Raw genomic sequence first — 23,398 nt, 5'->3', positions numbered from 1 at the left:
CGGTAAATGTGACCGCATCTTTATTTCATGTGATACACAGTGGGCTTTACTGTTTTAGGAGATTGTGAACAGACACATACTGTACTTTAAAAAAAGATGACCTATTTAAATCAGTCAGATACTGCTTTAATACAATTTAAGGAGCTATTCAAAGGGTTGAGTAGCTCTTCAAGTGTTATTAATGTTGACAGGTAGGCTTTTAACTAGTCTGCCCAAACTTGTGTTTGTTTTGGGGAAAATAAAAATGTTTATTTATGGTTAGCGATGTTATCGAGCAGCTATGACACTGTTAAAAAAAAAAAATAAGACCAACAAAGTGTTCTGCTCTCTCCTGAAACCAAACGGAAATCTACAGAGAACTCAAATCAACGTGAATAATTAGTCTTCATTTTGCGTGTAAGATGTACTATCACACAACTAGCTGAAAACAGTGTTGTAAAATGTTGAACATGAATACAGTCACAGTTTTCCTTGTTTCGAGTGTTTTTTTGTGTTTATTTGCCTAATTATGAGCTATGCTAACACACACTTGCGGGAAAGACTGAGCCCAGAGGTCGCAACTAAACTCGGACTTCAGATGTAAAAGGGCAAGTGATCCTCACTGCCGTAATTAACAATGCAACACAACACAAGCAGAAGTCTTGCATCATAGCGACTGTGTTGTTTTCATGACACCAGACAAGAGAGTCGCATGCTGAATTAAAAAGCTGCTACTGCAATACGTTTAACCAAAGAAAGTTTGTTTTGACTGGACGACACACTGCATAACTGTTTCATAAATTAACCTTGGAATAAATCATTAAAGAAGTCAAATATGCTGCTGGCAGTGCGTGAAAATACTCTTTCATACGCTTAAAGAAGTGAACGGCAACAAAACGTTTTTTTTGAACGGCAACGACTAACATGTTTTGTAAGATACTATGGGGTGCAGTCAAAGCTAAATCAAGCAGTTTAGATATAAGCCAAGTTCTGGCCTAAAAAGTAATGTTTAAGTTTGCATTAGGTTCAAAGTTCTATTTTGCCGTATAATAATTTCAATAAACATGTGAAAACTGCCTTTCAAATGGAGGTTATCACTAATTATGGAGCAATTCGCTGCACGGCGGAACTAAAAACAATTTCAATCTCTTTAGAATTCAAACTTTGAGAAGAAAAAACTCAGCGAGTATCAGTTCAGTCTTTGAGCAATATGTAGGCAATACTTATTGAACTGTTTGGGGTTTACTGTACACTTTAGTCTCTGAAGTGAGTTGTTCGCTGATGCAATTTGTTGGGATTGTTTACTGAAATTATTTGGTAATTCCTGCAACGCTGGGAAACTGACACCATTTTAGTGGGCAGCAGTAGGAGAATATTCGCAATTAGCATTCTAACATGATATTACTGAAGTTAACAGGCATTTTGAAAGATGAATTCTTGCCGTTAAGAAGAGAGGATCAAAAATCTGAGTGGTTTCGAAATGGTTTTTGACTGCTACTTTTAAAGACTCAAGGGGGAAAGCGGTACAAGATATCATTGGGTGTTACAACAGTAAACAAAACGTTTGAAAGCAGCTTTAATGTGTTGGCGATAAAATCTTGTTTAAAACTTCAGTTGCTGAACCAGAAGAAGAGATGAATTAATCCACAGTGTCCTATCAGTTCTGCTTCTAAAAATATCAAGTGCTTTGAAATGTGGGTTGGGTTGTGATTTTCTGCTGTGATTTAATTCATGCATCAGATGGCTGATATGCACCCTAAGGTCTAGTTTATTCTTTTAATATCCAGATATTTTCATATGTACAGTAATAATGATAACAGTAGATTATAAATAATAACAGGATGCAAATGTTTCAGATGCAAAAACTGTCGAATTGTTTAATAGCGACTAAAATGCATAATCAATTCTGCTGTATTTTTGAAAGTTATAGAAAAACAGCTAAAATTATAGAAAAACAGCTAAAATAAGTATTAATTCCGTCTCTCCGTACGCTCAGCCATCGGCACTTCAGATCATCATCTGAAAAACAACAGATCAACCTTTTAGCAAAGCCACATACATATGTGCTGATTTGGTGCTCAAGACAGTTCTTAATATCAATGTTGAAAACCGCTTAAAGGGGCTAGAAGTAAGAATTTTCATGAATTCATTGTTTTTTATTGCCAATGTGTGATCCGCTTGTAATGAAACTTAAAAAACTAGACCTTCCCTGACTTCCTAGATAGTCTATGAAAGCCTGTAAACGTATTTTTATATGAAGGACTTTAAAAGTATGAGAAAAGTATGTGACGTTTATGCGTGCTCCCGAGAGCATCTTCCGTATGACACATGAAACAAATGATTATGTTCAACATAGGCCGAAAGAGCTATTCTGTACTGTAATAATGTCAATGTGTCATGCAAAGAGAAGGGATTCATTCAAACTATAATCTCAACTTTATTATCATACTATCATAACAGCGTAATTTTAATGACCTCATCTGTCAACATGATGCCAGTGAAGCAGAATTGGGTTCAGTCTCTTGTAAGTTGCTGGCTGCAGTTCACTTAACGGCCACTGGTGTCGCTAATAACAAGGGTTTCTGAATTCTATATTTAGCCCCTTTCTTATTTTTGTAGAAACCATGATAATATTTTCAGGATCCTTTGATAAATAGTTAATGTAAATGTCTTTAAATGGATTTGGGTATTAAATTATTAAAATATGCTCATGAATTTTTATATAACCTGGTCAACAATTACTGTACTTACAGTAGTGTTTATGCACATGGGGAGGTGTAGTCAATCACAGCCAATTCACCTGGAGGAATAGAAACACAACATCGTTTTTTGTTTTTTGTTTTTTTGTGCACTACATTGTTGAGCTTGCCCCAATAAAATAAAAACGCATTATGCTAAGATTAAATACAGGCTCGTGAAACACAATTACGCAACACATATATCATGATTTCAGTAAAACGAAAATCTCAAACATTAAAATGGATATAGGTTTTCCCATTTTTATTATTTATTTTTACTTAGATATTTTTTAAATGTATTATCATTTTTGATGGGTTTATAATAAAAACCCTCTATTGCATTTCCTTTCAGACTTTTTAGAGTGCACAGTGATGAATAAAACACGTACTGATCTTGTAGTAATCATAGACTTTCACCACAGCTGGTTTAAGGTTCTGCACCGGGACGTCCTGCAGGAGCTGCAGGCTGACGGTCTTCACCTGCTTCTTTTTCAGCTGGACAAGAACAGAAAGTTATTTTAATGCAAGATTACGAAGAGATTTATTTTCTGTGGGGCTAGAACATAAAAACGTGTGTCAAATACACAGGGTTCATTTTGATTTCATATTGAATTTATCCCTTTTATTGTAACAAAAACAAAAAAAATACAAAATTACCACCTTTGCCAAAAATTGAATAACACATTTTGATGCAAGATTATGAAGAGAAACAAATGTGTAAGAATGTTACAATACGTAAACAAGGTCGATTTGATTTCATATAGAAATATAGTGTATATAGTGTCAATCTCAGCAATCCATCCCAAAAATGTTTCAAGCCCCTCAAGGTATTTGAATAAATCTAACTCGCTCACCCCATCCAAATATATAATGACATGATCCTCATCCAGATCCACTCGTTTGACGGTGGGGTCTTCCTTTAGCTGTGGAGACAAAGAAAGGAGGGATTGAGAGCGAATCAAACATTGCCTGCAGTACTTGAGTTCAAAAGAGTGCCAGAGCCCTTCAAGTGTCACTCACAGCCTTCAGAGACGTCTCATCCAGCTTAAACCCAGACAGGAGCCTGATGTTAATGATCACCATGTTGGTCTCCTCTCGTGTGCCGTCATACCTGTCATACAAGCGCTCCCACAGTCACAAACAGGGTTCACAACCACACATTGTTCTGCATGTAGTCTGACAGACAGCTAAGTCTATTAGGCCATAAAGTAAGTTCCATATTCATTCATTATTTCTTTCTTTCTTTATAGAATCAAATGTATACAAGTTACTAATTCATTTCCTTATACTTTACATTTAGCAGTATAATTCCAAATGGAATTTTATTACAGCTGTCTGCAGGACTTCTATACATATATTTTATATTTATATAATTATTTTTATAGTCATTATCATTCAAAATTTTTTACTTTTTTTATTTATTTAAAATTCTCTTATGCTCACCCAGGCTGCATTTATTTGATCAAAAATACAGTAAAACAGTAATATTGTGAAATATTATCATTTAAAATGACTTTAAAATGTTTTCTATATTTTAAAATATAATTTATTCTTGTGATGGCAAAGCTGAATTTTCAGCATCATAACTCCAGACTTCAGTGTCACATGATCCTTCAGAAATGCTGATGTGCTGCTCAAGAAACATTTCTTATTAATATAATTTTGTAACATTATAAATGTCTTTACTGTTTCTTTTGATCAGTGTAATGCATCCTCACAAAGTAAAAGTATTCATTTATTGGGGAAAAAACACTGATCCCACATTTTTGAACAGTAGTATATATTTTTCATATTTATTATTTTTTCTTCTTTTTTTTCCCCGCTAGTTTATAGTATTTGCATGCATAGGTAAATACTTTTATAGTGTTTTAGGGTTTATTAGCTTATGTGTGTCACTAATGTTTTTTTGTTTTGTTTTTTTCATATGGAAAAGAGCTGTGTAAAAATTCTTCAAAATATCTCTCACAGTTTTGAAAGGACATGATGGTGAGTAAATAGTGACAGAATATTTATTTCCGGGTGAACTATCCCTTTAAATAATAATAGCATGTATAGTAAGTATTTAAATAATAATGTAACGATATTTAATGATAAATCATGATATAACGAATGAAATGTGTTGCAAATGAGCATGTTAAAAGTGTTATACTCATGAGGGCTGTTTCCATTAAGACAGTAAATAATTGTTTCTAACAGAAGTATGGCTCACCGGACAGTGATGGTTAACGTAAAAGCTGCGTTCCTCGTCTTGTTGCAAACCCCAGTATTTGCTTTGACGCTGAAGGCCAATGAGTCTGGAGGAGGCGGGATATTGTAGTGCAAGGCGAACTGAGAGACAAATAACAGAAGGATTTCATCACTTACAGTAGCTTTTAAAAGAATAATTCACCCAAAAATGAAAATTAAGTCATGTACTTATGTAGTCATGTATTAAGTCATGTAGTCATGTAGTCATCCTTGTGTCATTCCGATCCCATATGACTACCATGTATGAAGGAAGAGGGTTATACGTGTTTGGAACAACATGAGGAGTAAATAATGACACAACTTTCATTTGTGGGTGAACAATCCGCTTAAGTTCTCAAACTGTGCTTCATAAGAGGAAGCGCACAGACCTGCACAAACACACAGCCTTTGCCTTCTGCTCTGAGCTTGTATGTGCCAGTAGTTTGCTGAAGCTGTTTCTCCTGGTAAAGCAAGCGGTTGTTTCGGTTCACGGTGAACTGGTTTTTCTGGCCTGTGGGGGAGGTCACGGTGACGGTAATAGATCCTTCTGGATTGTAGGTGGCAGCACTGTACTTAGCGAGGGCCTGGAGTGCTACTACAGTATCCTGCTCACAGCAAAAGAGGGAGAGCAACACCACTTACAGTCAATAATGAGGAAACTGATCAAATGTCCAAAAAAAAGCTGCATGAGATGAATAGCATTACCTGGGTAGAGGAGAATCCACCATAGGCGTTCTGCTGCTTGCTTAGCCAGTGCACTATGCCAGCAGAGTAGTTTAGTCCAAATCCGGGTAGAGAGGGTCCCGAAAGCAGCGCCAGCAACACGTAAGCACTCATCTCTACCTCCACAGAGCCTATCGTCTGAGCATTATTAGACATAGTCCAATATCGTCCAACACCTGAAGTGATAACAGCAAGAACACATAAGACTGGAACACTGAGGACTTGTGATCGTGTTTTTAAAAGCTAATAATCTAGATCATGGGTTTTCAAACTGGGGTCCACAGAAAAAATGTAATTAAATAAAAATGAAATCTGTGTTTTCTCCTCTGTGAAAAACAAGGAATTGTGGACAAATTAAGAATTTATTCCCTCAGTTTTGTTTAATCGTGGCCACAGTTTAACTACATTAAAGCAAGGGAATGAATTACCACACTGTAAGAAACAAATCTATAGAAAAACAAATCATATTCTGGCAGAAAATTACCTATCCCCCGGTTTCACAGACATGGCGTAAGCCTAGTCCTAGACTAAAAGGCATGTTTGAGCTGTTTTAACTGAAAAAGCAATTTGCACTGGCATATTTATATTTGCATATCTGTAAAATATGTGCCATTGTTTATCTCAAGATGCATACCAGTAATGTTTTAAAGGAACGTTTATAAAAGTGACTTAAATGTCCTAATTAAGTAAAGCCTAATCATGGCTTAATCTAAGCCCTGTCTGTGAAACCAGGCCTTAATACAACGCAATAATTAAAAATACATGTAAAACACCTGTGAAAAATTCAAATGAAAAATTCCTTCATATTAACATGAGGCTGTATTTTTACAGACTTTTTTCTGCAGTGTACAATGTGGCCATGATTGAACTAAAACAAAGGAATGAATATATAAAATGTGGAAACGAATAAATTAAAAGTGGCCAAAATGAACATTTGGGAGAATTCATTCTTAAAGTGATAGTTAACCCAAAAAATGTACTCACCCTCATGTCGTTCCAAACCCGTGAGACTTTCGTTCATCTTCTGAACACAAATGGAGATCTTTTTAATGAAATCTGAGTGCTTTCTGTCCCTCCACTGACAGTAACTACAACTCTGATGCTTCAAAAAGTAAGAGATTGCTAAACTAATCCATATGAATTGAACCAATGAGGTTCATTCTCGTGAGGTTTGTTCTCAGGTGTAAAGCAAGTTTGGTTGAGCTTCTGCTTATGTTCGCTGATCAATGTTTATATGTAAAAAAATCCTAAATTAAATCTGTTCAGCTTATAAAGTGATCGAGTCTCTTCAGAAAATTCTCTATTCTCTATTCATATGGATTAGTTTTACGATCTCTTTATGAACATTTTGAAGCGTCAAAGTGGTAGTTGCGTAGGCTGTCAATGGAGGGACAGAAATCTCTCAGATTTCATCAAAAATATCTTCATTTGTGTTGCGAAAATGATCAAAACATATGGGTTTAGAACGACATGAGACTGAGTAATTAATGCCGATTTTAATTTTTAGGTGAACTAAACCTTTAATTTGTGGCCATGATTATTTTTATTTTTTCATGTGCTGGACTTCGTACTATAGAAATAAATGTTATTGAAATTTAATTGAAAATTTAACAGAAAATTAAAGACACAAGTAATCATTTTATTTCTTGGCTTCAATGAAGTATATAAGTTTAACAAAATGTGGTAAATTTCGCAAATGCAAAATAGAAAAGCCTTTAATATATGAAAAAATATAGGAACTTTCTATTTATATATATATATATATGTTTTTTTGGAAAATATACATTTTGCACATAATCTAAAGGTGAATGGTACCTTCTCTTTTGGCCCGCTGGTCCAGGTTGGAGAGGAGGTTCTGCCTCATCTGCACATCTCCAGCAAGAGTGAAGGTGTAGGACAGCAAGGCGGTGGCGTAAGTGTTGGTAATGTTACCCGAAGCCTCCTTTAGACACGCAAGGCTTCTCGCCACCATGGCATCCTTACACAGCATACAAAAGACTTAATGAGTGTGTGCTTCCTTCATTAGTCACATTATCTGTATTGAGTTAGAATGATCTGTAACTACAAAAGTCCATCCCTTAGGACCCATAAGGGGGGGGGGGTTACTCACAGATGTCTGTACTCCTAATTCCAGTAGCGCTGCAGTGATGTATGCAGAGAGAGTGACTTCATCGCTGACGCCACCCTGTAAGAGCAAAGCATCATCAAAGATCCTTCCCACCCTCAGCACTTCAAACTCCTCCACTTATTGCAATCTAACTGACATTCCCAGAGTGTGAAATCATGGACCACCAGACTAAAAAGCCACTTTCCTCCCCATAAATGACTCTGATCCATTACCTCTCCCCGAATCATCTCCTCATCCCACTCGTCGCTGTGACAGCTTTTCATCTCATCACATTTTTCTACCATATTTCTGAAACAGTATTTGATATTTATTTATCTGATTTTATGTAGAAGCTCAGAAGATTTAACCGTTGCTCTATGCAGATGACATTAGAACATCAACAAAGTTTTCTTAATCAGTAGATTTGATGTTTTCCGGTTTAAACATCTTTAAAAAGAGATCTGAGAATAAAAAATGTGTTTAAAACAGAGGATACAACTTATTATATAGCTTATACAGTGTATTTTAAACATGAACCTCACTAAATCCTGATACATAAACTCCTACTGCACACCGCAAAAGAAAAGCCCTGCAGATACCAATGTTCAGTTCATGTGTGCTGTCAACACCTATCAAATGAAACCTTGATGGATGGAGTTTTAATGGCTTGATTAAATATCTCTGCTGAAAAATAACATCTTGACTGAAACTCTTTGATCACGCTGGTCTTCCAGGCCAAAACTCTTATGAAATCAGGAAACCCAACCAGATAAAGTCCAGCTGAGGAGAACAACTAGATCTGATTAAACCGGCTGGTTTAAGATGTTTTTCAGCAGTAGATATAGGAACTGAGCACGACTCTTCTGTTCTCACCATCATAGCAATGTGGTAAAGCCTCCCAACAGAGGCGAAGCAGCCGTTGTCCATCTGCTGTTGACCCAGCCAATCCTTTGCCCTGTCGATGTTGTTCTGATCTATAAATATGTACCTCTTTGCCCCACCGAAAGTCTTCATCACAAATGCAGTTAGCCTGAGGAAACAATATAAATTGCTGTCAAATTCCTACATTTCAGTAAATCTGCTTTAAAGTCCTGTGGTGATCAAAGCTTTTAATGTTGTTTATATGTCTATGTGGTGTTTTTAATATGCTTTAAGACAAACCATGTGCAAATTCATAAGTCAACACCATTGCTGAGTATTTTCTCCTTAAAGGTGCAGTGAACCAAAGAAAGTCTCAAAAATGTGGTTTGAAATGTTGTAAAGTTTTCTTTCATCGACGCAAGACCAGGAGACAGTTGGGATCACGTTCAACAGAAGTTATTCTTTATTGAGAACTCCGCTGTACGTGGCTGCAGTACTTCCAACATGATCTAAAGTATATCAATTTACATGGTGTCTTATAGGCATTTTAGGAGGAGGGACTTTTGAAGGTGGAGACAAATTCAAACAAAGCATGTAAATGAGTATACAGGTTAAGGAACCCGCCCCAGACCGGCAGTCTCAATTTAATCAGCATAACCACTCAAATGCATATGTGCTAATCCAATCAGCCAAACGATTCAACGTCTGGACTGTGGCTCTTGCTCCAAGAGCCATTAAAGACAATAGGTTAGCGTCTCCGTGATCTGACTCATTTAACTTACAAAGGAAAAACAGGTCGGGCAGGAATATCTTGCTGTAAACTCAATAATCATCTGAAATCAGTCTACTAAACTTTATCAGTTTATATACTATTGCAGTGGAAAAACTAAATTAAACATTTAATAAATATGTAATCCAACAGAAATCTCTGGTGTTTCTGACATCACAAACTACCTAGTTACCAATAACGTCAACGTGTGATCGTCAATCAGTGGATCTCTGAGCTGCTGCGAGTGAGTGGAGGTGGGGCTAATTTGCATATTCATAAAACTGCGTATACTAAATGAGGCAAGTAGAGTTACATTCAAGCTATTTTAAGGCATGCAAAAAAAAATCAAGGAAAATAATGTTTAAATATGTCATTTTGGTGATCAAAGGTGAGTTTTAAGGGATACAATTTTGACTACAGGGGGACTTTAATAGTTTTCAGGAAGTTTTCTTGTGTATAAAGTCCATGCGGACTAAAAACACCTGACCAGAAAGGCATTAAATCCACATACGGGAAGCCAGAATCCACAGCACAGTAAGTCCTAAGTTAAGCAACTGAATGCTTTCATTGTCTCTGTTTCAGACTCACCAGGTGTTACCAGAAGGATCATTCATCCCAAAAGCGCTGTAAGATCCGTCATAATGCTGGTAAGTCAGCTCTCTCTGATAGCCTGCAACACAAAAAGGATGTTTTATTTTTTATTTAATTGGGGTTCAATATTTCTCTCATTAAGTTATGATTCACCCCTGAGTTTTTAATCAAATTCAGCTGAGGAATGATGCAACGAGAGTTTTGGTGAGCTAGCTTGAAAAACTCTTTACTATTTAACTCATTTTCTGCAAGTTGACATATTGTTAAAATATCAACATAGTTCATTTTTTATTTAAAAACTGCTAAAAACTTGACAGCAAACAGTAATTACCTAACAGTATGTATCTCTTCCCCAGTACATCTATTTAAACATATATGTTTTTATAAATAGTATTTACCGTTCTGTAAGATGCATTAATACACAATAATCTTTTATTTCATAACAGATTTCCTCACCGCCCTCCAGGAAGGTTTGGGCTCGTTGTTTAATCTCAGGAGTGAGTTGCCCGCTGCTCTCCAGGTACTGAAGGATGTAAATATTGGGGGCAAAAAGCAACATGTTCTGCTCTCCACAGCCATATGGCATAGCCAACAGATTACCAATGTTCTTCAAAGCACGACCCATCAGATCACCTACGGTCCAAAGAGTTTCATACAACCATTAGTATGATTAAAAATCAGAAAACCTTCTAATGAGAGGAATTATATTTATTACATATTATTTCATATTTAAATGCTAATATGATGCAGCAATGCAGCAATGCAGCAATCTTCCAGCATATCTTTAGGCTCACCCAGAACAGTGACGAAGATTTTGGCAGAATCCTTGACAAAAACTGTAGGTAGAGTGAGGGAGACGGATGTCTCCTGTGGACGGTCTAATGGAATAGAGAAAAAATGTCAAACACTTGCTCATGTTGTACTTTCATTTTCTCGAATTTCTTGTAAAAAAAAAAAACATGCAGTAGGGTTTAAAAGTTAAAATTGGAAGCTTTTTTGAAACTTCGAGTATTTTAACATGTATCCATTGAAATTCCTTGCTCATACGCCCTGTTTACACCTGGTATTCGTCAATCCGATCACAAGTGGACAAGGCTAAATACGGGTGTAAACAGGGTCTAAAAAGTTTTGAGCTTGTCCACTTTTGACCACTTCCAGAGGTAGTCGACAACGCATTCAAATGAACTGCTTTCGTAGTGTAGACGCTCATGTGGTCGAATGTGTTCGAACAACCACAAAAGCCTGCCTGCTCTGCACCTACTAACCTAACGCGTAAACATTATGGGAAGCGCGCTAGTCAGATGGGATTTAAACTTTCGTCCATTAGATTGGAAGATCTGAAAAAGCCCATACAAGAAGTGGTCGAAAGTGGACAAAAGAGGCCAGGTGTAAATGGGAATGTGTCTCCCTCGTCTACTTGTGATCCGATAGACCACAATGCATCTTAATATCATGTATAAACATGTAAGTACATTGCTATAAAAACAATGTTTGCTTATTTTTACAAAAGTGAAGGTCAAATAATTCAAATTCTTTATTGATTAAAACACAACACAGTGTAATGCCACTAACCTGTTAAGCAGATGAGTTCATTCTGAGTGACAGACTGTTTAGTTCCCTCCGCCTGAGATGGATGGATGGATAAATAATAATACATAGAATAAATTAATTTCACATTTGCATTCAATTACTGTTAACTATTTTACAAAGACCCAAAACAATATCCGAATAGCTATTATCTAAAAATATGCTTTAGAATAATAAACACAGTATGACAGATGAATTTGTGTTAGGAAAGTGATTATGTAACGTTCATTCCATGTTGACTTATTAGCTTGTTGTTGGAGATTGAGTCACATGATTTCAGTAAGCCTGTTTTTAATAGCGCTCACATACAGTAAAGCCACGTACCTCCACCAGAACGCTCTGCATCACAGTATCAATTCTGCCTTTGTCCGGAAAAGTCACCACTTCATTGCCACACAGTTTTCGGGTTTGCACCGCCTCAGCGCGCACTGTAATGTTCACCTTTCCTGTAAAACACACACACACACACACCAGTACACAATAATCCTTTGTGTGGATTTAAGTAACAGAAAAACAAAGTGCCCTGGGGCCTGCAATAATGCAAAAATGTGACAGTCTAGGCAGGACCTGTTAAAGGGATAGTCCACCCAAAATGTTTTAATTCTGTCATTAGTTACTCATGTCCTGTATTTGTTCTGTCTTTGTTCTGTGGGACATAAAAGAAAATATCTGAAGAATGTTGGTAACCAAACAGTTTGGGTTCCCATTGACTTCCATTATAGACCATAGGTCTTTAATCCTGCTCGTGGAGGCCCACTGTCCTGTAGAGTTTCACTCCTAATCAAACACCTGAACCAGGCTCAACCAGCTAATCAAGGTCTTCAGGATTGCTTGAAAATCACAAGCGGAAGAAGGTTGAATATAAACTTTGCAGGGCAGTGGGCCTCCAGGAGCAGGGTTGAAGACCTCTGATATAGACAAAACCAAAACTGTGTGGTTGCCAACATTCTTCAAAATATCTTCAGGTGAAAGAAATAAAAACAGGTTTGGAATGACATGAGTAAAATTAATGACAGAATTTTCACTATATCCCTTTAAGACATTCCTATTACAAAGCCCTGGTGCAAACATGAAATAAACTTTTCAGTTTGTGGAACCAATTTATGTTTGTTTTTGCTCATGTACATAGACGTCAAAGTATCTGGCTTACCCAGGGCAGAAGGCGTAACAATCCACTGAAAGGTTTTGCTCTCTTCAAAACAAACACACTGAGTGTATGTGCAACCTTTACACGGCCGAGCGGTGAACTGCTGTGAGTCTGCCAGCGTGACCTTCACCTTTATTAAAAGACACAGAGATTTTGTATAGTGCCAGTCTACAGGAAACGGTTTTACTACAAACGCTTGCAAAACCACTCAAGGGCATGCAATAAACAAATTACAGGGCCTCACCATGATACATTTGGGGAGGTAGTTGAATACAGAGGCTTTGAGAGTGAACGTCTCCTCACGGATAACAGAGTAAGGGAGGGAAAGGCTCACAAAGAAGGGCTTGAAAGCAATGAGATTGGTGTTGGGGGCCAGTCCAAACCCGGCAGGGGATGTGCAGAAAGCCCCTGCTGCCCATTTAGTGATGGTGTCCGGGACAGTCTTTGCAACATCCACAGATCCTGATCTCCTGGTGAATTAAAAAACATATAGTGCTTCTGTGTAATTTAAAAAGACTGTGCTGTATATACTGTTTACAGTAATCCAAATTGGCAAATAGTTCCAAAAAAGGGCTGCACATTATGAAGGCTTTACTGAGGAATAGTACTGCCATGGTACAAGATACATACCCCACAGGGATAAGATCCCATATCCAGGTTTCCGGAAAGAATTTGCGGATCTTCCCAGCAGGATTTCTCATACTTCCACCAAAACCCCCTCCCGTCGCGGCATTTTCAAAGCGCCCACCATCATTCACTGTAGCTGTTCGAATTGATAGTTTGTAAATCCAATAGATAAAAAAGGGCATTTCTAAATCCTAAACAAAATCTAATTACTTACATTCCCTCATTAACATGTTATTGAAAACCTCAGTACAAACAACAGGTGCTTTCACATCCGCGTTGGTAGCGATTCTGATTCCAACTTCCTAGAAGAAAAGCAAGCTTTATGTGATGGATAGTGTACAGTGAGGCTGACATTGGAAGACCTCTGAAATAAGAAGTGTTGTTTATCTTACTCTAAAGATGTTGTAGACATCATTTTCGATGCTGTAGTAAGGGTAATAGATGTTGCGCCTCCTCCTCGCAAGTTCAGCAAAATCCGTCTCCAAAGGACCCCGGCAGGGGTAAGGCTCCATTATTTCCTCAATGTTGTATGGGTACCCCCACAAAATCTGGACTGGTAACATTCCAAAGACCTGTTGAATAATGATAAGATATTGATTTGTAGAATTGACAATGTAATTTCCTAATAATCACTGAAAAACATTATTAAATTGCCATAAGAGTGTGAATAATATGAATAATATAAAACTCCAGTTTAAAGCACATGTTGCAAGTTCTTAGAGATGTACTTGTTGTATTCATGTTTCATGTGATTTTGTGACATTTGTTGCATTTTCAAAAAACTATTTTCTATTTAATAATTAATAATTAAAATTAATGTAATTTGGTGTAACCAACAAGTACAAAGTAATGACAGATTTTTTTATATTAATAAGCAGTGAAGCAGTTTTGTTAAATTCTTTTTAAAATATGTTAACAATATTTTAATATTATATAATATTTTGCTTTAAAAAAAACTTTTAAAAGATTAATAAACAGTGAAGCAGTTCAAATATTTTTCAATATTAAAATTGTTACATTTTTAGGAAATCATATTTGAAAGGTCATGTTGAATAACCAATTAAACTGTGAATAACCAATTAAAATATTTTTTCAATATTAAAATGTTATTCTTTAACAAGTAAAAAGTAATAACATATTTCCTTACACTACATGAATTTTGATATATTTTTTAATATTAATAAGCAGTGAAGCAGTTTTGTTAAATTCTTTTTAAAATATGTTAACAATATTTTAATATTAAAAAATATTTAAAAAAAAAATGCATCACTTATTTATTACTGCAAATAATATTTCTAATGTCATGTGCAACCACCAAGTAATTGTTTTAAATATTAACAACCAATGAAGTAGTTTTGTTGAAATATTTTTAAAATATTTTAAGAAATAATTATAATTGGTTATGCCAAACTACTAAGTTTATTTTCAAGAATTGTTTTCTTTTAATAAGGCTTTTTTGTTCATTATTAACTTGTTTTATGGACAGCTGTATCACTACATTTTTTTACTTCATGTGCCCCCAAAAATATATCTAAAAATCAGAATTTTAACTGGGAATTTAAAAACATGCTTATTATGGATTGGAAGAAGTGTATTCTTTTTTTTTCCAACTCATTCAACTGGTGAACTCATCTATTAGTTATAGTTGTAATGTAAGTTATGATGTAACATACAACGGCTGCATTGAGCTCGGCCTCTGGCCTCAACAGAAGAACACTCTGATCGATGGCCCGAACGGAGCACAAGGAGCCAGGACGGGCTTTCAGGTTAAGAGATGTCTTCTCTCCAGGTAGTGCCGTGGGAGACGAGAAGTTTAAAGACACCTGTAAAAGCACAATCACAGTCTCATCACACATTCATGATTAAAAAAAAATACATCAAAGCTTGAAGGGCACATTGAATTCTGAAATGGGAATTCATGTGGGATTTTCTGACCTTGTTTGGCAAACATTCTTCAATGGGGAAGTTCATACTGTCTGCTACTGCTTCTCCGCTGGGAAGAACTGTGTAAACCAACACCTGAGCGACTGGAGTCAGAGCTGCTGTCTTCTTCAGTGAGAATGTCAGCTCTCCTTTGTTTTCTATTATGAGAGAGAGAGACCATTTGTGGAAAAAAAAACAGGCACCATAAAAATACACTTGTACCCTATACAGAACAATGTAAATGTTATTTAAAACAAGCTGTGTACCTTTTCCAGTCTTCACACTCACGGACAGACGGCCATTTAAAGCCATGCTGCCTTTGGAAAGGACCTGGAAAGCAAAAGGTGGATAATTACTAACAATTTATGCAATGCTATACAGAGCTCTACAGCTTGATTAACATTGCGATATTTTTCATCATCATTTCTCCTAGTGTAATACAGAGTCACCCTGCAAAATTTAGGAAACCTTCAAGAAAAATTCTGTTTCTGAACCAAAAAAGGGGCAGACACACTGATATTAAAATTCTGGCCAATTATTTTCATATTATGGCAGCAATGGCTGATATTAAAAGTCTAAAATCTTTTTGTCTAAATAAATTAAAATTAAGCATCACAACATTATACTCCACAGTATGAAAAGAATGGTTATTCATTTTGAGATTGGCTAAAGATTACATTTATCAATGTTTTTGGTGTTTTTAAAATTAAATTTAAGTGAGCATTAATCTAAATGTAACATCTGGGGAAATAAGCTTGGACAATTCAATTATATAATATAAAGGTTATATATAAGGTTCCGATATAAAGCTGTACAGATAAAATAATAAATCTCTAATATTGGTTATGACTAATATGGTACTGATATATCATGCTTCGCTGAAAAGGTCAAAAAGCTTGTTAAACAATAAAACAAAGGACCAAGCAATTGATGGACAAATAAAAAAAAAGAGTGTCAATATTAAACATACAATATAGAAGAAATCCAAGGTGTTCTGGCCTGGTTTCAGTGCATTGCCCTGAATGATGTAACTGGCCACCACAGTTGCATCACTGATACAGCTGAGCTTCCCTGAAGCCTTCTTCAACATCAGGAAACTTTTGCTTTTGGAGTAAAAGGGTTTTATGTAGAGATAGCCTGATGGATAATATCTATTACCAAAATAATCAGTCCGCTCTCCTCCCTTAAGTTGGGCCTAATAAAAAAAAGTTTGCAAATCATTTTACTGCACATGTGAAATGTTACATTAAACTGCATTATATACATACTGTAAACATCATGTAATAAAACAAAAACACTACTAACCTGTAAAGACACAGGTTTTTCTGACCACTCAGAAGTGTTGAAAGAGAAACTGGCAGAACCAGTGCTGTCTGTCGTCAGTGTCACATTAACAACTTTTTCACCATTATCTGCATAGACAATCACTGGCTCATTTTTCATCGGACTGGACTGTTGATTAGTGACCACAACCTTTAAAAAAAACATGAAAAGAAAGATAAAAATGATTAGCTCACAGACAAATGTTACACTTCCTGTACACAGTGTGGCTATGCTAACAGCTAAACAGGTTGTTTATTAATGCTGGTACCAACAGTTATGGTACCACAATTAACTTTATTCTAACTTTATAAAGATACATCTGGACTGCAGAGCTACTTTTGGAGCAGCTGTTACCTTTCCCTTAAAGAGCATGCCAGGCCTGTATGTTTCTGATGTGTCCTCAAAGTTAACATTGACATAATCACTGGTAAACATGGCTGTAGTAGTAGTACCCGACACAGTTATGCCTGGAGGAACAAAAGACCATGTTTCATTACTCTGTATAGGAGAATTAAAATAGACAGCAGCGGTTGTTCTACACTCTCACCTGTTCCAGACTCTTCCACTTTACAATTCACTTGGAAATTTCCACTGAATTTTAAGTCAAATTCGGTCACATTGACCACCCATGACCCACAGCCAGTCTTGTCAGTCTAAATAAACAAGAATTAAATGAAAACAGTAATTTAGACTTTTAAAATACTAACCTTTGTAAAAAGTATACTTTAGCAATTTTTTAATAAGGGTACTTATTACAGAAATTATATACTTTTATAATATACTGTAATGTTTTCAGACATTTTGTATGATAATTGCAATTGAATGAAAGTCTATTACTGTTTCAATTTATACTAAATGCTAATAGCTGAAGATGTGCTTTTTGAACCACTTAATATGACTTTAGTACATCTTTAAATGTAATTTCATAATTACTTCTGTTGTCTTGTCTATTGCAAAATATACTGAGAAATATTATGGAAATTTAAATTTAGCACATTTAAAATGTATTAACTTTAAATGCGTTATTGAATAACATACTACAGCTAAAATGATATTCAAGGACTTTTCATGTGCTTTAGTATGTTAGCCTACATATTTAAATAAGTTTACTTCTTTAAAGCATGACAAAAGATTACAAAAAAAGTACTTTAAAGTAAAACTTTTAATTTGACATTATTACAAAGTTTGCTTTTTAAAAGTATACTTAAGAGTGTTAAGAAACATTCATGAAAGTGTACTCTCTTTCAGTACAGTATACTTAAGTGGCCTTTTATTTCATTAATATTATATTATCTGCAAGTACAGTTTACTTTTAACATTTGAAGTATACTACAAGTGCACAATTAAGAGCACTGCTTGTTCATAAAGGGATAATGGTGTAAAACAGTAGTTTTTATATAGCATATGCTGTTTATAAAACACTAGAAATTTGTGTCAGAAATACTGTTCACTAAGAAATTGCATAGAAAATGATTATTAGCTATTATGGCATTACTATTAGCTCATTGTTATTTCTTGGACTTGGGACCTTATGATATATAAAGATGCTTAATAGGATACATGCTAATTAGTACAGTGTTTTTAGGATTACAACCCAAAAGGTAACGGTTTTGTGTGTGCGGAAGCCGGAAGGTAACTTACCATCATTGAATATGACTTGCATATGTCAACCATGTCATAAGAGGGTCTATAACGATAGTAATACCCGGCATTCCCACACACTTCTGCATTCACAGACCCCTGCACAGGCTTCCCATAAGTGTATCTACAGACAGTGGAAAAAAAGGTTTTTTTAATCAGGTTGAACATATCACTGAAACAAAGGTATGTGCCTATTTTTTTCTGTAAAGAATTGAACATTATTTGAACAAATTCTTACTTTGCACAAACTTTCAGAGTGACCTCTTTGTCCAGGGTGGTTATTACAGTTGGAAAATTGATGTTCACTTCATATTTTGGCAGAACTAAAAGAGACATGAGGAAAAAAATGACTAAATATATAGCTGATCAATATTGGATCGCATATAAAAGCTGATTTCTAGTTCTGACCATATTCTTTAATTTCAAAGGTATGTGATGTTTGCTGGTTCTTCTCATCCCAAGCAGTGATAGAGTAGAGACCCTGAGTGGCTTCTGGAGTTATGGAGTGGAACAGGTCCAAAATGCCAATCCTTGTTGACTGATTCAACCACTGACCAATGCGATTCGAGTTAGGGTCCTAAACAACAGTGGCACATAATAAAAAAAAAAAACTTACAGTGCTTTTGCAACTGCATTTAAGTGAAGTAACAAACAATGAACCGATCATGGCTGCGTGAAAGTTTTTATACCTGGAGTTCTACAGTTTGAAACTGCAAGAGAAAGACAGAAGAAAATAATTTCAGTTAGATGAAAAAAAAAAATATATATATATATAATATATGTTCAATTTAAACTAAAATTAAATAAAAAATAAAATTAAATAATACTAAAAAATATATATATATATATTTATTTATTTAATGTAAACTGAATTAAACCTACCACTTGATTGCGAGGCAAGAAATTGGAATCCAGAGACACAATGCGAAATTTAACTAGAGAAAATATGAGAGAATATTAACATGCAATACAGAAAGATTCACAGGTTCAGATTAGTAAATATGAGTATGCGTACTGACAACTGAAGCTATTGTGAAATAATTTGGATAGAGAAATATTACTTGTTTGTCCTGGCTTGTAGATAGGCTTGTCTGATTGGATGAAAATAAGATTTTGGGGGGGGTTTATGAGGATCTGAGTGGTTTTGTTCAGGGATGTTGTGCCTCCTCGGATTGCAATGTTGACGGATGCCACAGATGACACAGTGACTAGAGGGACCTGGAAGATACAAAATAAAATAGGGAACAAGTACAACTCCATGACATAACTTCGCTTAGTGAATTGAAAACATCATCAAGACTGCAGGGACCACTGAACAATTCCATAGTGAAAAGAATGTGAAAAATGAATAATAAATACAAGTTTTAGGGTTTTAGTTGCACAATAACGATATTTTATATCTCACCATGGATATGCTCTTTAACATTGATGTCATTTTATAAGTGTTGTTCAGACATGATGTAAACGAAAGGCCTCTATAACATAGCATTACCAGACACACTCCAGTACACTCTGTTTTGTTAAGCTATATTGAGTAGCCTATACCAACCTTAAACGGGACGCATTTGTAGAAATCCCTTGTAATGGAGACCTGTTGTATAATGGTCACATTTCCACTGTCAGACCTCAGAGTTACCACTAAAGAAAGTGGTTCTTTGGGCTCATGGATCTGTGCACACAGAGTCTCTGTGCTGCCACTCACCGCCTGGGAAGTGACAGACACCAGGTATATGCTACAAAAAAAAAGACAAAACAGAGAGAAATATAGACTTACGAGTTTGGTCGATGCAGTATAAATGTGGCACTATGAATTACCTTAGAATTAAAAAATGAAAAGTATTATATTTTACCAAACAATACATTGTGCATAAGACAATACATAAGTTTGGAGTAATTAAGATTTATTTGAAAATAGCATTATTTCAAATATCTTTTGTAACATTATAAATGTCTTTATTGTCACATTTGAGTCCTGGTGTCAGTTTCCACAAAAATATTAAGCAGCACAACATTGATAATAGTAAGAAATGTTCCCTTTCAGTCAGTCACTACAGAGTTACGTCAGTGACTGATGAAATGAGGGTTTTGCTAGAGAGCCCTATCACCTTCTAGTTATTAGAAAACGAGCCAATGGTATGAAAATACCATGGGTCTGCAGAATTTGCATTGCGAACTCCGCCCCACCGCGCGGGTATAAAAAGAGCCGCGAGTGCAATCTCGCATTATGCTTCTGCTGAGGAGTATGTGTGCTTCTCTTCGCCTTCTACAGCAATGAGCGTCTCTCTTCAGCGGTGCTGGTGTGACGGCGCGTTTCAGCGGGTTCACGTTCCTGCTGCTCGTCTGTGCAGTGACTTTGCACATGGCTCGTGTTCTCCCCTGGGCGATTCGGCACTGCTGAGAGAGCTTCTCTTTTTCTAAAAGAGCTGCACGGGCACGTCCTTTTAAAGATGTCCTGCCCGTGTGTTTCTGGATGTGGGCGCATGATCCATCCGCCTGATGGTCACGAGCGCTGTCGTGTTTGGGCTTTAATCACGCTCAGACAGCATTCGTGGATGAGTCATGTTCTCATTGCGGGAACATGACCATCGCGGTGTTAAGATCAAGACTCAATTACCTCCGTGGGGGCGGAGTCCCCTCTGCCACACCCAAATCTATCTCTTCCTCGAGAGGGGATACTTTGGCTGGTGGCCAGGGTGATCTGAGGGTGAAAGTGTGGAATAACCCTACGAGTCTTCCTCGGGCCACACCCCCCTGCACAGTGCAAACTGTGGAGCTTCGGGGTGAACCTGGTTCCTTTCGGGGACCCAGTGTTTCATTCGGGGCTCCGGCAGATGACGCCATGTCGCTCACAGCGTCACAAGGCGGGCTTGATTCCACTGGAGATGAGGATTCGGCTGCGTTGCCTCCCTCGGGAGTGCCAACGTTGCCCGAGTCGGATCCAGAGCTGATGGCCATGCTTGCCCGGGCAGCTGAGAGCATCGGGTTGGAGTGGTGCCCGCCGCCCTCCCCCGAGCGTTCAAGGCTGAATGATTGGTTCCTGGGGGTGGCGCGGGGTGGCGCGCTAACAGACATCTGTAGAGCTGCAGGCTGGGCGACACTAACACTTTTGCAAGATTCTACAATATCCGTGTAGAGCCAGTGTCCTCTCGTGTACTCGCTTCCAGTAGCCAGTAAGTAGTGTCATCGCTTGCTGCGCCATTCCACTCCACAGACTGGATACGTGTGATATTTTACTCAGATGAGTTCTCCATAGACCCTGAGTTCCTCCTGCACTGTTGATGCCATCACCAGAGTGCATGCCCGCTTGGTAAGCCCTCGTGATCGGTTAGGTGCCTATATGTGCATGGTTCCCCGGTTGGGCAACACCCACATGTGTATTTCCACGGTAAGTCTCCTCCGAGCACGTGTTTTCCCTCGGCAAGAACCCTCTTGCCATCTCGAGGTTGAAACATTCCACCCTGCGGGCTGGATACCTCTGAGTTCTCCATATGCATCCCGTACTCGGATCATATGTGTTTTCTAAGTCCTCCCTGCGGGTAGGCGCTGTGTCATATATTCTATCTGGGATATACCCAGTGTACCTTGGTATTCTTACGTTAGCCTGGCCCTTCACTCATACTAACCTCACGACAAGGAGCTGGGCTTGCGCAGGACACTGGAAGACAGCTGCATTGGCGAGATTAGATTGGGACCCCCATTTCGTCAGTCACTGACGTAACTCGTTGTGACTGACTGAAAGCGAACGTCTCGGTTACGTATGTAACCCTCGTTCCCTGAATGTCCGCATGCCTCTGTACCGCTGAAATGGCTGGGGCGCACAGTCTTGGCTCCTCAGCAGAAACAAAATGCAAGATTGCACTCGCTGCTCCTTTTATACCCACGTGGTGGGGCGGAGTTCGCGATGCAAATTCTGCAGACCCATGGTATTTTCATACCATCGACTTGTTTTTGAATAACTCGAAGGTGATAGAGCTCTCTAGCGAAACCCCCATTTCGTCGGTCACTGACGTAACGTCTCCGTTCCCTCCTTCCGGAAATGAGGGTTACATAAGTAACCGAGACGTTTCTTAAGCACTAAATCAGCATATTTGAATTAATTCTGAAGGATATTTAAAAAACATTTAAAAATCTTAATTATTCCAGACATTTATTATTCCACTGTATGTAGTTCGTTATATATTTAAGTAAAAATGTTTTTTAAGTAAAACGTAAAGCTTTATAATTTATAAGGGAAAGGGCATTCCCAGAATTTCCTGCACAAAAAAAATCACATTTTATTCTATTTAGCATTTTCAGTTATTTAGTTAACATTTTAGCATTAGTTAGTGTTGTGAGACTAGTGGTGTTTTGTGTTTGTATGGGTAACACCGGGCTCTGTCTTTACCTTTTTACTAAGTTGCTGGAGAGGCCAATATTGATATTAGCTCACAGATTTAAAAGCTAAAACAAGCTGCCATTTTATAATACTATTTAATGTAAAATACGGTGACCAATGCTCGTCATAATGCTTTTCCCCCCCGTAAATCTAAAAAAATAATAATAATAATTACAGAGTGAGAACACAAAAGTGCAGTTGTTCTGAACTTTTCATCAGTGTTCACTATAGTTCTGAAGGATGCGCTCGTCTAGTCCTCGACCTGCAGTTTTCCTCTTTAATCTACCTTCGGTTATCTGGTATTTGTGAAGATAATAATCATAAAGGTTCTTACGGATCAGTGGCTCCACTCGTTAACGAGCATTGAAGCAGCAGCAGCGACAGTAGCGACAGCAGCATCCTGACTCCTGAGCAGTTATTCCGGCACATGCGCAGAGAACTCGCCCACTGATCCGATCATTCAAGTGCGCACTTTTATACACCTCTGCCTCCTCCCTGTCGACCCCACCAAGGCAAGGAAAGTTGTGCAACTGGTATGAGTTGGATAAATTGGGAAAAATACCTCCTGTGTTGTGTAACAATAATTTGGAGTGATTCATTAAGGTCAGTTTTTGCAAAGAGGCTGAATGGGTTAGCCTAAACCTTTTTGTTGTTTGCAAAGATTACTTTGACAAACAATCTGTTTTGATCATTCAGTTATTTGACACTTGGAAATGTTTTACATTGCAAACAATAAAATAAAATATAAAATAAAATAGATAAAGGACTTGTAATCTTTTTA

General features: G+C 37.1%; 1 protein-coding gene across 3 annotated transcripts; it reads right to left on the bottom strand.

Moving 5' to 3' along the window:
• Positions 1 to 1,721: 1,721 nt before the first annotated feature.
• Positions 1,722 to 23,060, bottom strand: LOC307167157 (alpha-2-macroglobulin-like protein 1). Of its 3 annotated transcripts, none has more exons than XM_079886109.1 (36): positions 22,952 to 23,060; positions 19,792 to 19,975; positions 19,304 to 19,460; positions 19,125 to 19,177; positions 18,932 to 18,952; positions 18,651 to 18,819; positions 18,481 to 18,565; positions 18,243 to 18,366; positions 17,149 to 17,254; positions 16,956 to 17,068; positions 16,584 to 16,751; positions 16,249 to 16,473; positions 15,545 to 15,608; positions 15,291 to 15,436; positions 15,029 to 15,178; positions 13,748 to 13,927; positions 13,570 to 13,657; positions 13,359 to 13,485; positions 12,973 to 13,198; positions 12,732 to 12,858; positions 11,906 to 12,027; positions 11,567 to 11,618; positions 10,789 to 10,872; positions 10,451 to 10,627; positions 9,992 to 10,073; positions 8,647 to 8,803; positions 7,777 to 7,851; positions 7,482 to 7,644; positions 5,649 to 5,842; positions 5,333 to 5,548; positions 4,927 to 5,045; positions 3,738 to 3,828; positions 3,572 to 3,640; positions 3,107 to 3,212; positions 2,731 to 2,779; positions 1,722 to 1,998 (listed from the first exon to the last, which is right to left on the bottom strand). In XM_079886109.1, exons 1-35 carry the CDS (start codon positions 23,044 to 23,046, stop codon positions 2,739 to 2,741), a joined length of 4,356 nt encoding a protein of 1,451 aa, XP_079742235.1. In that variant the 5' UTR covers positions 23,047 to 23,060; the 3' UTR covers positions 1,722 to 1,998; positions 2,731 to 2,738. The 3 variants fall into 3 exon arrangements, with proteins under 3 accessions (XP_079742235.1, XP_079742233.1, XP_079742234.1); XM_079886107.1 differs by having other exon boundaries at positions 13,359 to 13,491; positions 22,952 to 23,051; XM_079886108.1 differs by having other exon boundaries at positions 1,953 to 1,998; positions 2,727 to 2,779; positions 13,359 to 13,491; positions 22,952 to 23,051.
• Between the last annotated feature and the right edge of the window lie 338 nt (positions 23,061 to 23,398).

The sequence above is a fragment of the Squalius cephalus genome, assembly GCF_949319135.1.
Source record: "Squalius cephalus genome assembly, chromosome: 11".
NCBI classification, from domain to species: domain Eukaryota; kingdom Metazoa; phylum Chordata; class Actinopteri; order Cypriniformes; family Leuciscidae; genus Squalius; species Squalius cephalus.
The sequence above is the reverse complement of the archived record's forward strand: the minus strand, read 5'-3'. Positions and strand labels throughout refer to the sequence as shown.